The sequence below is a fragment of the Rhodamnia argentea genome, chromosome 2, assembly GCF_020921035.1.
Source record: "Rhodamnia argentea isolate NSW1041297 chromosome 2, ASM2092103v1, whole genome shotgun sequence".
NCBI classification, from domain to species: Eukaryota; Viridiplantae; Streptophyta; class Magnoliopsida; order Myrtales; family Myrtaceae; genus Rhodamnia; species Rhodamnia argentea.
The window spans coordinates 11,734,394-11,749,667 of NC_063151.1; the positions used below are offsets into that span (position 1 = coordinate 11,734,394).

Genomic DNA, 15,274 nt, shown 5'->3' on the forward strand with positions numbered 1-15,274 from the left:
TTCTCCAATCAGCAAGCAAAAATATGGATTTAACTTCCGCAGCTTCAATAGCTCCCTAAATTTTGTAGTTACAATAAAATCTGTGAATCAAAGTTGAAATAAAAAGCTCCTGCAGGAGGCTATAATTTCGGTAGAAAATGTTCCGAAACGCATGCATGGAAAAAGTTCCAAAATATCTAGGAAAATTAAATTTGGTGTTTGTCCAAAGTGATAAGCGATTGATTGAAAAATTATGTTACCAAGCAAAGTGTTGTGTGTTGTCCATTTCCCAGATTTATAAATAATCGTGAGAGGCTCATATGTCGATAATCCACTTTTATTGCAGCATGAGCTAGTTTTGCAAAAAGATTCGTCCAAACTTTTCACGGCTTCTTGCTTAATGGTCGGTTCACCTTCTACGGATAGGGCCTTCCAAAGTGACATCATCCTGTTACACAAGCTGTTCACCGCCCATCCAAGATTTAATGAACCTCATCGTAGAGCTCTTGTTCACATTCTACAAAGGTCCTTACGGACGTAAGAACATTTTCTGTCCAATGACTTGTTCTCTTTCTATATAAGCAGAGCTTCAACATGGTTATAACCAACCTCATTATAAATGTTATTATTTTCGTTATCATTATAATTACTACTGCTAGGATTATTGCCATCATACGGTGAAAATGACATATTGTAAAAAGGTATACATTTTGAGAATAGCTCTACAACAACAGTATAAATCTCTTTCATCAATTTAATAGTCAACACAATATTGCTGCAACTTTTACCTAACGCAACAACACAACACCTTCGGAAAATGTGTTGCCAAAAGTATGCATTTCAACACATAATAGCACTTTTCGACAAAAAAAAAACACATAATAGCACAACACAATTATAGTTACAACTTACAACTGTATCAGATTCGACCAAAAAAAAAAAAAAAACTGTATCAGACGCAGACTCTAATAAATTAGACGCAGCATATTACATTGTCCAATAATTTTCCATGGATTTGGACGTTCGCCCCGAAATTGGAAAGAAAAGAAGCTGAACTAGAGATTTGCCTGCACTATCCCCGCCTCCAAACATCACCCAACCTCGAAAACTAAACCGATGTCGGCCATCGCGCCAATTCGCTTCCCACATTTTCAAACCTTCGCGAGATTGTGCCATGGCTGGCTGCTGCAGGAAAAACCCCATTCACGATGAGGTAGTCTGTAAAAGTTAGGGCTTTTTTCCCCTGAGACCACAAGAAGAAGATGAACCAGGGCGATCTCCACAGGGTATGGGAGATCAAGGCCCTGAAGAGGAAGCCTAGAGAAGACGAGGCCCGGAAGATCCTCGAGCGGATCGCCCATCAGGTTCAACCCATCATGCGCAAGCGTCAGTGGAGGGTCAAGCTTCTCTCCGAGTTCTGGTAAGATCTTGCCGCTCTCGTTTCGATTTCATCTCGCTTGCAAGCCCCGATAGCGTTCTGATGCCCTAAAATGCCGAATAGCATACCTTTGATTGACGAGCTAGTGATCGCCGAGTAGAGAATTGGTTGGGATTGTCCAGGATTGGGATGGTAATCCGTGTATGTGTGTGTGGAATCCTGAATCTCTTTCTTTGATCGATAGAAGGGATGATTCATTATGATGAATGAGTGGTGTTAATTGCAGTCCAACGAATGCGCGTCTTCTGGGTTTGAATGTGGGTCGTGGCGTGCATGTGAAGCTAAGGCTTCGCAGGCCGAATGGAGACGATAATTTCTATCCCTACGATCAAGTCCTCGACACGATGCTTCACGAGCTCTGTCACAATGTGCACGGCCCTCATGATGCCAAGTTCTACAAGCTCTGGGATGAACTTAGAAAGGTCGGTCATCACAAAATGTATCAGTGTCCTTTCTAGCATCTCCATTCTGGTCTTTATTATAGATGTACTCATTTTTGAAATGTACTTGGTGGTTTGGGCATTGCGCTGTCACAATGCCCTCACTTATATTCTAGTCTGCTTTATATACATTGCACTGTTCAATCACAGGAGTGCGAGGAGTTGATGGCCAAGGGAATAACTGGCACAGGCCAGGGATTTGATCTTCCCGGTAGGCGTCTTGGTGGTTACTCTAAACAGCCACCTATTTCATCACTACGGCAAACTGCTCTGGCTGCTGCAGAGAGAAGAGCAGTTTTGGGTTCGCTCCTACCATCTGGACCGAGGCGTCTTGGCGGTGATAGTAGCATCATGGTACTTAGTCCAGCACAAGCTGCTGCGATGGCTGCAGAAAGGAGATTGCAGGATGACATCTGGTGTGGTTCTCAATCAGAAAATGGTGGGGATAGAGAAAGTAACCCCGATATGCTGCAAAATATTGAGAATGAGATCGAAACGCCTAGAAAATCCAGGCATGATAATTCAGGAAACCAAGCTTCGGATTTGATCTCTCAGAAAAGATTTCGTGAACAGAATGAAGCTTCAGCATCACGATCATCCAGCAGTGATGTGGATCAGAATTATGTGGATTTAACAGGGAATGATGGGACATGTGGGTTAGCAGATGATCTCAGCTGTGCACATCAAAGAAGAAAATTTGAATCAGATAATGTATTGTATTCCAAATCCAAATGTCATTTGGGGAATGCTTTATCTAGCTTACCATCCAATTTGACTTCTCGGCCAGGGCTTAACGGCACTGCTAAAGATCCTTCAATTGAGCTCCTTATGTGGGCATGTGGGATATGCACCTTAATAAATCCTGTGAGTATTTATGAATTGTAAATGAATTCCACTGGTTGATTTATTAGATAGACTGTTCCATATTGTTTTGATACTTTCGGTCTTTTCATTTCTGCATGTTCTCTCCTTCTAAGTTTTTCTTGTTTGTTAGATTGATCAATCTCAATTTGTTTTCTTCCTTCTGGTTGAAGGTTGCATGTGCAGTTGCACTTCTCTTTTCCTCGCCAGTCGTTTGATATTAGCACTGAACCTTTAACTGAGCTTCTTATAGTTGCTAGATGTGTTAAAGAGTGTTGCTTTACAAGCTGTTCCTTTGTTGGTTCACTTGAAGATTTGGCTTCATGTGAAAATGCGAATAGGGTGTAACTTGTTTGCACCCCAATGCGAATTTTCTTAACTTTACAACATTGTGCAGTCAATAAAGTATATTTAAGGTGTGACTTGCATCGCTTCATTTTCTTCTTATCAACCAGATTTATGGGCAACCTGTCTCTGTTACTGCATTCCTTCTGTAACTCTTGTATAACACGTGCATTTTGATTTATTTATCGTGGTGTTGTGCAGCCACTTGCTCCAATCTGTAAACTTTGTGGTTCAGAAAGGCTCAAGGATGAGGACTCCAAATTTAAGACCTGGTCCTGTAAATTCTGCTCGTTGGATAACAGTGTTGAGTTAGAGAGATGTTCAGCTTGTGAGCAGTGGAGATATTCACATGGGCCTCCATTGTCAGCAAGAGCACCAGATCGGGGTGATTGAAAGTATGTCATGTTGGCGGTATTCCAGATCCTACTTTCTACTGCGAGGTAATTGTTGTGCACCCTTCTGTTTGTTTTATGGCCAAGCATATGTTTTAGTTACAGCTTGAGTAATCTGAGCTAACTTGTTTCCTACTGGAAACTGTAAGACCAAAGTGGTTGAGGCAGAGACTTAGAAGTGTTATTTTGTATGAAACTAGTGGTGAGTAAAAGCTTTCAGACATATTAAAAAAGTCAATTGTGAATGAGATCTATGGCTCTTGCTAAAATTTGGACTGTGGTTGTGTTTCTTCCAACTTATTGAAGCTCTATCCATATATTCAAAGATTTTTATATTGCCCATTGTTGGTAACAAATTTGCAAGGTTGGCATCCTTTCAGCTTATGCATAAGAATAAAAGTTACTGTGTTATGATAGAACCTATCCATCCGACACAAACGCTCGGCTGGCCCCAATAGCAAGCTGCAATGGCGGGCCTTTCCACTAAAAAAATTAATTTAAACAGTCAAGAGAAGTAAACCACCATGTCTCATCCCTGGCATCTTAAAGAGCCATCCTACTTGTTTTCCTCACTAGGCAGCCGATGTGAGACTCCTTCCTTCAACTTGTAAGCCTCCAAGTCTCATCCCTAGCTTCTTAAAGAGACTTCCTGTATGTCTCTCTTGCTCACCACCGATGTGGGACTCGTAAATCTTGAGATGTAATGCTTTAGTTTGCATCTTCTCAAGTCATTTTGCTTTTCTCTTTCTCTCACCACCGATGTGGGACCAATTCTAGGCTTTTTTAATTATTATTTATTTGTGAATTTGAGTCAAATCAATTTAATTGAAATAATCTTGAAATTGATGATTTTGTCATGTTTATTTAAAATATACATTTAAAATACAACGTGTCTCAACGTATTCGAATTTTCTATTTTTTTAGAAATAACGTGTTGGCATGTGGTGTCGTATCACGTGTCGGTGGTACTTAGGAGAGAACTAGACTCGAGAGCAAAGTGATTTTCCATTCTATTGTCAATATGGTTGCAAGTTATTTACTTCATGAGATTAAAAAATGTCCACATTTTGATCATAGCTCCTCCTGCATATGATTATTGTGATAATCTTAAGGTGCTCTATTGTCAAAGATCAGCAATTTTTATGTGCTGGTGTGCAGAAAATCTAAGATTCAGTTCCTTTCAAAGAGGGAAAAAAATAAGTCATTGGAGAGTCTTATACCTCCAAATTCATTTCTTGCACAGAAACTCTGAGAAATAAGAGGTTTGTTGAAATACCCTGTTACTAGATAGACAGATGGCATGAGTTCTGCCTGATGGTCGGATATTGCTGTTTCAGCACTTTGAAGAGGCATCTCTTGCTCATTGATTGAGCCAGGCCCCAAAAGAAGACATAATCTTTTATTGTCACTCACAATAGTTGAAGTATGGACTTAGAAGAATAATTTGAGATAGCTCTGGTTTATTACGAGAGGCTGTGCATGAGAAGTGTATAAAAGCTAGTTTTCACAGTAAGATGACGAGTTATCACTGGCCATTAATTAGAGCAACTGGTGCTATATTAGGAACTAACAAAACATCGCTGTGCTTGTCAATGTTATAAGGTACTTTTCTAAACTGTAGCATTCCAATGCGAATTAACTACATCGACATTGTTGCAACTGTCTATGTCATAATTTGCTGGCGGTCTCCATGAATTACATAGTTCACCGAAGCATGGTTAGTGCAGATCATTTACATTGAAAGTAACACTGCTGATAACGGTCCTATTGTTCAGGCCCGTGCAGAAGTTGCCTCTCAAGATGGAAAATTGGCTTCAAGGAGCTAGCGATTGACTGGCAAAGAGAGTGATTTCAGAGTTCAGATCTCTCATTATCATTAAGCCCACGTTTAGAACAAAAGTGTAAGTTTTGAGAGGTCATCATCTCATGAAGATGCACAAACAGCATTTGCCAAATTGTGATTGTGCCTGTCACATCGCCACGTCACAACTCATGGCTTATTGATATTTCTTCTTCATCTTCATGGTAACATATAAATTGCTCCAACGTGCTGGGCTTTCTGCTTAATTGAAAATCTGGTGTTTGAGGTAAAAACACTCGATTTGTCTAGCCGGACCATTGAAGGCGGGAAGATGATGATTGGCCAGAAATGGCCCAAAATGAGATCTCTCTATTGTTGCCACTTTCAGTTCAACCGATGATGCATCATCGCTCTCTTCTACTATATATTTTCGGCCTCTACACTTGCTCTCTCCCCTTCTTCCGGAGAATTTTTTCTTGGCACTTTCAATTTAACCATTGATGCATCATCCCCCTCTTCATGGATTTTGATGTTTTTATTTCGTACTTATTTTGATTTCCTTGCAAGATTCTCTGTTTCTCTAAGTAGATTTTAAGAGCTTCCACCGTTGTTTTTGTTTTAGCGAAATGGGTGTTGAAAAACTACGCTCCTCTGTTCTTTGCCCAACTAAAGACACTTTCTTTCTAAGCTTTCTAATACTACGCTATGCACGCTTGTCTTTTCATGCCATTTTTTCAAATTTATTTTTCACTTTTCCTATTTCAGTCGTGGTATGGGGAAGAAGTGAACTCTAAAGGTAGGACTGCTAATTGAGGCGACGAATCAACTCGCATGATTTTCGAAGGATTTCAGTGCACATCCTCAATCCGATGTGATATGCTATTTCGCGAGATGTTCTTTTGCCTAAAGAATGTGTACATGGACATCCTCAATCCGATAGTTTGGGTTGATTACCGAAGTCTAAGGACTTCATTTCTCGACTTGCATGATTTCAGAAGGATTTCAGTGCGCTCCTCGAACGAGCGCGCGTAAACAAAAAACAGATTAACTCGGCAACATGTCCTTGGGAATAAAAGCGTCTGATCTTCTCTCAGTATAACGAGTGCCTATGCATGAATAGCCCAAAGGCAACCTAGAATGTTCAGGATTGTAGGGTGCCGTCCGAAAAATAACTTCGACAAAATACATCGATTCCCCTTTTTTTGTTGGTAGATGGAGAGTATTCCAAAATTCAAAGGAGCTGTTCTTCCATTTTCTCCACTTTTTGGGCGACGGGGACATTGTTTCAGCGTAGCATGGTCCACTCAACTTTTCGCTCCCGACCTTTACTCATTCCCAATTTTCGTGACCGAAAGATACTCCCTTCTTCCAACACAGAGAAGAAAACTGCCATATATATTTCGTTATGCTCTCAAATATAGGCACACGTTTTCCCGAGAAAATCTCAGTTTCCATGAGAAGTCTGGTCGTAGCTCCATCTTCATCATGTGTTTGTAAGGCCTCTCCTGGCTTCTCTCTCGAGACCCGATTCTCTGTCCGCAATCACCTCCGATCCTTGCGCGAAGCTCTTTCCCTCCCACCATCACCATCATCGTCCTCTCAAACCAGGCCGCCCTCGCTTCCCAACTCTGACATGGCCGCCTGTGTCGACCAAACTGGCAGATTTTACCGCGACCCAAGTTCAGGCGAGCACAGATACAACCTCAAGTTCGCGAATTTATGCCGACCCAGAATTTCTAGCCCCCTTTCGAGCATACCCGTTTCGCAGAACCGAGGAAAGACCACGGACACCATCAAGGTCGCCGAATGTCACGACCAAGATGAAGACAAAGAAGACGTGTGGCTCAGGATGCGAGAAGAGGCTCGCTCGGATGTTTCTGGTGAGCCCATACTGTCCAACTACTATGAAAGCTCGATACTTTCGCAGGATTCGCTCGAGAGCGCGTTGGCCAGTCAATTGTCGATCAAGCTGAGTAATTCGAGCCTTTCCTGGGGTACTCTGTACGAGCTATTGCATGGGGTGCTCTCAGAGGATCGAGAAATTGTCAAGTCTGTGAAGGAAGATTTGAGAGCAGTGCACGATCGAGACCCTGCTTGCGTGACCTATGTCCACTGTTTCTTGAATTTTAAGGGGTTTCTAGCGTGCCAGGCTCACAGGGTGGCTCACAAGCTGTGGTCACAGGGGAGGCAGGTCATTGCGCTTGTGATACAAACCAGGGTCTCCGAGGCTTTCGCAGTTGACATCCATCCGGGTGCGAAACTTGGGAGAGGGTTGCTTTTTGATCACGCGACGGGCCTTGTTGTGGGTGAGACGGCGGTGATAGGGAACAATGTGTCGATTTTGCACAATGTGACATTGGGAGGGACCGGCAAAGTGTGTGGTGATCGGCATCCGAAGATCGGCGATGGAGTGTTGATCGGGGCCGGGACTTGCATTTTGGGGAGTATCGAGATCGGAGATGGAGCGAAGATTGGAGCCGGGTCAGTAGTGCTGAAGGATGTGCCTCCACGGACGACTGCGGTAGGGAACCCTGCGAGGTTGGTTGGAGGCAAGGAGAACCCTGTTAGGCTTGACGACATTCCTAGCCTCACAATGGACCATACTTCCCACATATCTGAGTGGTCCGACTATGTTATCTAGGGAGAACCAAATTCAGATGCATTTGAAACGTTCAGTTGATGAGCTGGTTGCCTGGGTCAAGCATGGATCTCTTCCCTAAAATAGTGCTGGATTGTGCGGTTGGTGCTTACTCTTTGCTGCTACTTAGTTGGCAAGGCCTTGCTTAATTTAGACAGTAAGGGCTAGTTGATGAGCTTTTTCTCTCTTGGGTGCGTGGATGCATATACATTATTACAAATCGTGATGCAACGTTGCATATGACATGCCACGGCTCGAACTTTGATGCCGATTATACTTTCTAATCTCCGATGTATTTGTTATGATTCTATCAATTCACTAGAGAAAGGATCAGAGTGATTTTCTCAACAAGTCTGCTGTCCTTGCATTGTGTATCAATGTGGACTGAATGGAAGAGCCAGCTTAGTGAGCTACTGAATTGAAGAAGAAATCGAAACTCTCTATATATGAGAAGAATGAATCAAATCAACTCAAATCAGGAACCAAAAGAGTGTTCTGCCTTGAGAATCAGTTATTGGATAACCCACCACAAGTCACCCCTTTATCCTTTTTCTGCTCAAACTTTTTGTGCCCCTTGAAATCATGTTGTGTGCAGCCCTCTACTGGAAATCATGTCTTACAGGTTATATAGAAGTGCCAAATTAGATGGTCGTGCTGGTGCTTGGGCAATCTTACAACAGACTTGTATAGCTGTTGTTGTTGTACCATGGTAACTGTGTCCGAACACACGAGAATAAACCGTTCCCTTTTGGTTAGGCAAAAAACCAGTGAATATTGGAAGATCACCAATTCGCCGTGTGCTACTTACTAGGAGAAACCTTTCGGCTGTTCATTATGTTACGAGTCAAATTACCAAGGTTAAAAAAGATAAAAGCTCGAAAAGGCTTGTTAGCTAAAATCAGTTGCATCTGAATTAATTCAGAATAGAATCTTGTTCCTTTCGTGTTCTTGTCAGTTACCACAGATTACCTATTGACTATTGTCTGGAAGGAAGCACCTATTAAGCTAGAGTTAAAACCACATCTGCAGTTCTCACACAAGTCAAATGGAAGAGACATGACTCGGGGCGTTAGCTTCAACAAATAATATGTGTGATATGAACTGGTCAGATTCAGATTGTCACATTTTAAGAGGCTGTACAGAAAAGATGCTTCCAATATACTAGGGTGGTCAACTATAATGCATCCATCGAATGTTTGCATATATATCTGTAAGAATCTTGTACCTTCATTGCACAAAGGTCCCAACTCGCTATGCAACAATTTCAACTTTTATAGGCTAGTTTTCTCAGAAGCAGCTTTTAGCCCTCCAAAAGAGTTTATACGCTAATCATCAGCAAAGTCTCACCAGAAAGGCATCTTTGTCATTCACCTTCATTTTTCCCTAAATGGAGCTCCAAGTTTCTGCCTTTCCAATCACCGTCCTCTTCATGTTCATCTTCATCTTCACTGTACTAAAATTCGGTCACAGGTCCAAGGCGGAAGGCCTTTCCAAGCGCCCTCCCGGTCCAAGGAAGCTCCCTCTCATTGGAAACATGCACCAGCTTCTCGGGTCACTGCCTCATCGTGTGTTGCAGGTCTTGGCCAAGAAATACGGGCCACTGATGTATTTGCAGCTCGGGGAAGTTCCTCATGCGGTCGTTTCGGCCTAAATGGCCAAAGAGGTGATGAAGACCCATGACCTTACTTTTGCGACTAGGCCTTAGCTTCTTGCTACCGAAGTATTGTCATATGGACCCACGGACCTCTAATTCGCGCCTTATGGAGAATACTGGAGGCAACTTAGAAAAATCTGCACTTCGGAGCTCTTGAGTGCCAAGAGGCTCCAGTCTTTTAGGCATATAAGGGAAGAATAGGTTTCAAATCTCGTCAAATGGGTCGCTTCCTTCAATCGCAGCTTTCGGGAAGAAATGCAAAGAGCAGGAGGAGTTCATATCTGTAGTCACCGAAGCAGTTACATTGTCTGCTGGCTTCGAGGTTGGGGACGTGTTTCCTTCATCAAAGCGGCTTCATGTGATAAGCAGAATGAGGCCCCGGTTGGAAAAGTTGCATCAGCAAGCGGGTCAGATTATGAATAATAACATCAGAGAAAAGAGAGAAGGGAGGTATAAGAGAAGCAGTGATGAAACGACACAGAATGATTTGATCGATGTTCTCTTGAGGTTTGTCGAACCTGATGGTCCTGAATTTTCCCTGACCATTGAAAACATCAAGGCGGTAATACCGGTAGGGAAAATTTGGGTTTCCAAATCAGTTGACTTCAGAACAAAGTAGAAGTTCGGGTTTGGTGGACCTTTACTTGTCGAAATGACATTGATGTGAGAAGTCTATCGATAAAAATATGGCCCAAATTTAATCATTACTAACCTCGAGACTGATATGCTTCAATATAACTTTGATGCTTTAACATTTTGATAGTTTGAGCCAAGCTTTTCTCTGTCAAGGCTAAGAATTAGAATTTGAGTTATTCTAACAAAGAGTGGAATGCTAAATGTGCATACAGGATATTTTCGCTGCAGGGAGCGAGAGTCCTGCCATGCTGGCGGATTGGGCATTGGCCGAGATGGCGAAGAACCCGAGAATCCTCAAAAAGGCACTGGCTGAAGTGAGGGACGTCTTCGGTAGGAGAGTCAGAGCGGATGAGACAGGGTTGCCTGAACTAGAGTACCTGAAGTTGGTCATAAAAGAGTGTCTGAGGTTGCACCCTCCTGCTCCCTTGCTGCTGCCGAGGGAATGTTGAGAGAGGTGCGAGATACACATGTACGTGATCCCTGTCAAGACCAAAGTGCTCGTGAATGCGTGGGCGATCGGGAGAGACCCCGAGTACTGGGACAATCCCCAGGTTTTTTACCCGGAGAGGTTCAAGGACAGCCCAGTGGATTACCATGGGTCTAACTTTGAGTACATCCGTTCGGTCCAGGAAAGAGGATACGTCCAGGGATCAACTTTGGGCTTGCCAATGGGAAGCTTCCACTTGTAATGTTGCTGTGCCACTTTGACTGGGAGCTCCCTGAGGGAATGAAGAGTGAAGAGCTGGACATGAGCGAGTCTCTGGGTATGAGAATCAATCAACTTGTCCCTCTATATGCCACTTTTTTTTGTTGTTGTTTTGGGTCAGTAAAAAGACTTCATTAGCTAACTCCAAAGTTTGAGTACAAAAGACTAGATTCCGAACAAAGTAAAGCCTATAAGGGTTCCGGCGGATTAGACAACCAATTAAAAGGTAAGGATCTATTGTGACGGGCCTTTGCAATCCAATCCGCAACCTGATTATAATCCCTGCTACATTGAGCCAATTTTAAGTCCTTAAAGTCCATAAGCAAAGTTTTGGCCTCATTGATCAATGGCTCCAGGTCCCACGTACAACTTATTTGTCCTTGAACTGAATCTAAGAGAAGCGAACAGCCAGACACCAAAAGCAGCTTCTGTTAAGTTCATGCGCCAAGAAACCTTTGGGTTTCTACCAAGGCTATTGTCTCTTTCTGCTCATATGAATTCGCCCTTACCTCTCTCGCAAAGCCATCTACCAATTCTCCAACTTTATTATGGCAAATGAAACAAATAGCTCCGATCGATGAATCTGCAGAGAATGATCCATCAATGTTGATTTTAAGAGCATCATCGGTCGAGCTCTTCCAGATCCGAGGTGAGGAACCCCTATCAGCTTGCTCCTTCTTTTTTGATTTGTCCTGGTTCATAAAGAGAAGATTTTTAGCCACGGCCAAACTAACGAGATTCTTTGGATTTGGCTTTGTCGCGACCTAAAAAATCAATTTTTCAGGCTAATGGATTATTAGGTTAATTTTGATGACTAACATAATACGGACTCTTCCAAGCCCTACCAAATCGCAACTTTGGTTAATTAGAATGATTTAGGATTTGGAGTCGCCACTAATCATTTTGGATAGGTTGATTAGAAACCTAAATAAAAATAGCGGGAGGACTATTTTTATTCCTACGAACCAGAGACCGAGGATTCGGAGACTTGGTTACATTACCTAATTAAAGCTAATGCCCTTTCGGTACCTTAAATCCATGAAAATCCTAGATTTGACAACTTGATTGAGTTCACTTTAAAGTTCAAAATGATAGAGTGGTTTTTTGGTGTTTTTACTTATTTAGATGAATGCAATGAATGTATGCCTGCAATGACAATGAATTTTACCCAAATAACAATGCAATATGCTCATACAAAAATGCAAGACAAACAATGTTATGCAAAGTTTAATTAACTAACTAGTGATGCAACTTTAGGTTAAATGATTTAAACAAATGAACTAGTTTTAACTGGCCTAAAATGGATGGTCCTAAACATGGCGCTACGTGACATGCGAATGACGTGGTAAATATAATACATAAAAAAAAAACATAAACGTGAGCATGCAACACATGATATGTGACATTATATGATATGTAGATATGGAAAATGTTATTTTCAGAACATGGAAGACAACCAATGGGATAAAAAAAAAAAAACATGAATGCGTGGATGATATATGCTAATTTAAAAGAAAAAGAAAAAAAAATGGATGATGGGCTTAGATGACACTCGAAGATGTGATGCAAGATATGAAGTGAGCAGTTTTTTTATTTTTGGCAATATAATATGCATGAAACTAAAGATGATTCAAAGATATGCAATTGATTTTGAAAATGTGGAATGCAAGATGGGATACTCGAAAATATATGAAGTGAATTTGGCTAGATAAATGAAATAATGCAAACATAGATATGCATGGAACGTGAGATATGTGGAAAAATATCATGGAGATATGCATGAGATTTTTTTTTGTATTTTTTTTTCGTAAATAAGATGAGATATGCATGAAATCACACAAGATGACAATGAACTGATTTTCGTTCATTTTCTTTGAATTTTCGACCAGATTAAGGACATTCTGATTTGATTCTCTTAACCTAGATTTTCAAGATAAACTTAATGAGATAAAGTTTTTAAGAAACTTTATCTTCCTAAAGATTTAATTAGATATGGTTTCCAAGAAACCATATCTCACTAAATTTTAGGAATTCTTTTAAGTCTATCGGGAAATTTAAATCGGACAAGATTTCTATCAATCACAGAATATCAATCCAATCAGATAATTCAAGATAGCGATCCAGATCAAACCAAATCAAATCCTATTCTCTCGTAATTTTCAAAAAAATGATATTCATAAATCTAAATTCAGCTTTTTGAAGATAGCGAATCGGATCTAAACGGCGATAGATCAGATTAACTAAATTCCCATCTTTAAAAAGTTGGAGGGTCGTATCCGAACGGCAACAGACAAGTTTATCCAACTTAACATAGATGTTGCCCACTAGGAAATAAAATTTCCTAATTTAGATTTAAAATTTTTTATTCTGAAAACATGTCTAGTGAGTCCAATTAAAACCCAATTTTCAAAATTTGTGATAAAATTAAGGTTTTGATATTTAGATCATATAAAAATAATTGCTTCTCGAGTTTCCAAAAAAAAAAAAAAACTGCGTTTTTGCCTCAATGATAGCACCAAAACAGCATCCAACACATGTAAAACAGTGATCAAGACAAGTCTTTGACTTACCGTTTTAGCTTTCGCAAAATTCTGCATGAGTTAGTAGCATGAAGTACACAAAACAGCTTGTTTCGGACGAAAACAGCACGTAAACATTGTAGAAACAGTGTGTGAACAGTGGCAAAACAGCATGGCAAACACTTCAAAACAGTATCGAATTGATCCTAAAAGTATGTAGAGACTACCTTGAATTGAGCCCAAAAATCTGCACCTTAAAAGCTGTGAGTTTGCCCCAAAATCAGCACCTCTTGGCCTTGATTCGCGGCAAAACGAGACCCCAAATCCGTAAAAATTGCGTTTCCTAGAGGTTGGTTCGGTAATGACCTTTGCTAATCAAGGCTTCTCGTACGCCAAAAGTGTTGGGGATTATCAAGACTTCATGGAATAGCTTCTGGGAAGGAACCGCAGCTCCATTATGGACAATCAATGGAATACGGTTGAAGCTTCGGCGAAGAAATTCTTTTTTCTTATTGTATCTCTCTCTCTCTCTCTCTCTCTCTCAATTTTCTTTCTAAAAAATTCTGAACCCCCCTTAACCCTGGGCATAGAGATGTATTTATAGAGAAAACTAGGGCTTTGAGTTGTAGGGTTTATTTTAACCGTTAGATCAAAAGCTCCAATTAGATATAGATCGTTAGATCGAAAATTCTGATCTTGAGGAGTCCTATTGGACTTAGACTCTTACAATTTTCGGCCAAATGAATGAAGAGGACGAAATGGGCTACTTTTCAATGTTTTATGGGCTCGTTTTGTGATTCCGGACTCACTTGGACCTTAACTAATAAAATGAGTAATTAATTAAGGCCTTTTTGCAATTTTAAGAGCTCAAATGGGCTGTTTTGAGTCCAAAATTATAGTAAAAAATTCTGCATCCTCTCTAGTGACTTTTGAGTCGATTTTAACTCGGTCGTTCGTTGGAATCATGCTCAATTGACTCATCTCCGGCCCTAGCCGACATGACGTACACTTGACCGATGAAAATTAAATATACAATGCATGAAAATTTATTTTTTGTGAGAATTATGAATAACTCTCATTTTATGTTTATATGAATGATTTTCTAAAAATCAAAATTTAGGTGTCAACAGCTGCCCCTCTTTAAGTGGAAGCTCGTAGAGGTTTCGCTCAAAGACCAAAGATTGCAACCTAAATTTTGCTAATGCGAGTGATAGTAATTTTTGGCAGGATTGAATCCCATTTTTTATGTGAAATAAATGGTGCATGAAATGCGAGACCGTAAATAACATGTGAAATCTGCACATGGATCGCATATGAGAGTACCTGTTGTACTAAATACCTCATAATGCTGATGATTCTCTTAATTTCCAAGTTTCTGATGCGAGGATCTTAAGGTACTGGGCTCATCCGTTATCAGAGATTTCCCCCTGATGCGAGACAACGCAAGATATGTATGTCCTTTGAGATCACAAGAGCTACGTCGTTGCGAGTCGAAAGAAGTGAAATCAAGTTCACAAGAGCTACGTCGTTATGAGTTGATAAAATGTCAAAATCACAAGTGCATATGTCTTCACGATTTGACAAAAGGGAACCAAAATCATAAGAGCTACGTCGTTATAATTTGGTTTGGATCAAAATCATGGGTGCTTATGTCCTCATGATTTGATAAAAGGGCCTAGAATCATAAGAGCTATGTCATTATGAGTCGACTAAAGGTCAAGATCACCAGTGCATATGTCTTCGTGATTCGAGACCGAAATCATAAGAACTACATCGTTATGATTTGATAAGATGTCAAGATCGCCAGTGCATATGTCTACACGACTTGACATGAGAGGCATATTGTTGAATTGAACAATATTTGA

General features: G+C 40.8%; 2 protein-coding genes, 1 long non-coding RNA gene and 1 pseudogene across 4 annotated transcripts; 3 read left to right on the plus strand and 1 right to left on the minus strand.

Annotated features, from left to right (window-relative positions):
* Positions 1-962: 962 nt before the first annotated feature.
* Positions 963-5,643, plus strand: LOC115730403 (DNA-dependent metalloprotease WSS1). Of its 2 annotated transcripts, none has more exons than XM_030661012.2 (5): positions 963-1,399; positions 1,644-1,839; positions 2,008-2,721; positions 3,265-3,503; positions 5,115-5,643. In XM_030661012.2, the coding sequence occupies exons 1-4, from the start codon at positions 1,242-1,244 to the stop codon at positions 3,454-3,456; spliced, it is 1,260 nt and encodes a 419-aa protein (XP_030516872.1). In that variant the 5' UTR covers positions 963-1,241; the 3' UTR covers positions 3,457-3,503; positions 5,115-5,643. The 2 variants fall into 2 exon arrangements, with proteins under 2 accessions (XP_030516872.1, XP_030516876.1); XM_030661016.2 differs by having other exon boundaries at positions 964-1,399; positions 5,231-5,643.
* On the minus strand, positions 3,809-4,559 carry LOC115730405. The gene is made up of 2 exons (XR_004014126.2): positions 4,437-4,559; positions 3,809-3,875 (listed from the first exon to the last, which is right to left on the minus strand). It is a non-coding gene; the product is annotated as an uncharacterized LOC115730405 (long non-coding RNA).
* A 928-nt stretch (positions 5,644-6,571) lies between the features above and the next one.
* LOC115730404 (serine acetyltransferase 1, chloroplastic-like) lies at positions 6,572-8,041 on the plus strand. Its single transcript, XM_048275212.1, has one exon. The coding sequence runs from the start codon at positions 6,662-6,664 to the stop codon at positions 7,895-7,897; it is 1,236 nt and encodes a 411-aa protein (XP_048131169.1). The 5' UTR covers positions 6,572-6,661; the 3' UTR covers positions 7,898-8,041.
* Positions 8,042-9,281: 1,240 nt separating this feature from the next.
* Positions 9,282-11,028, plus strand: LOC115730402 (annotated as a pseudogene).
* The last annotated feature ends 4,246 nt before the right edge of the window (positions 11,029-15,274 follow it).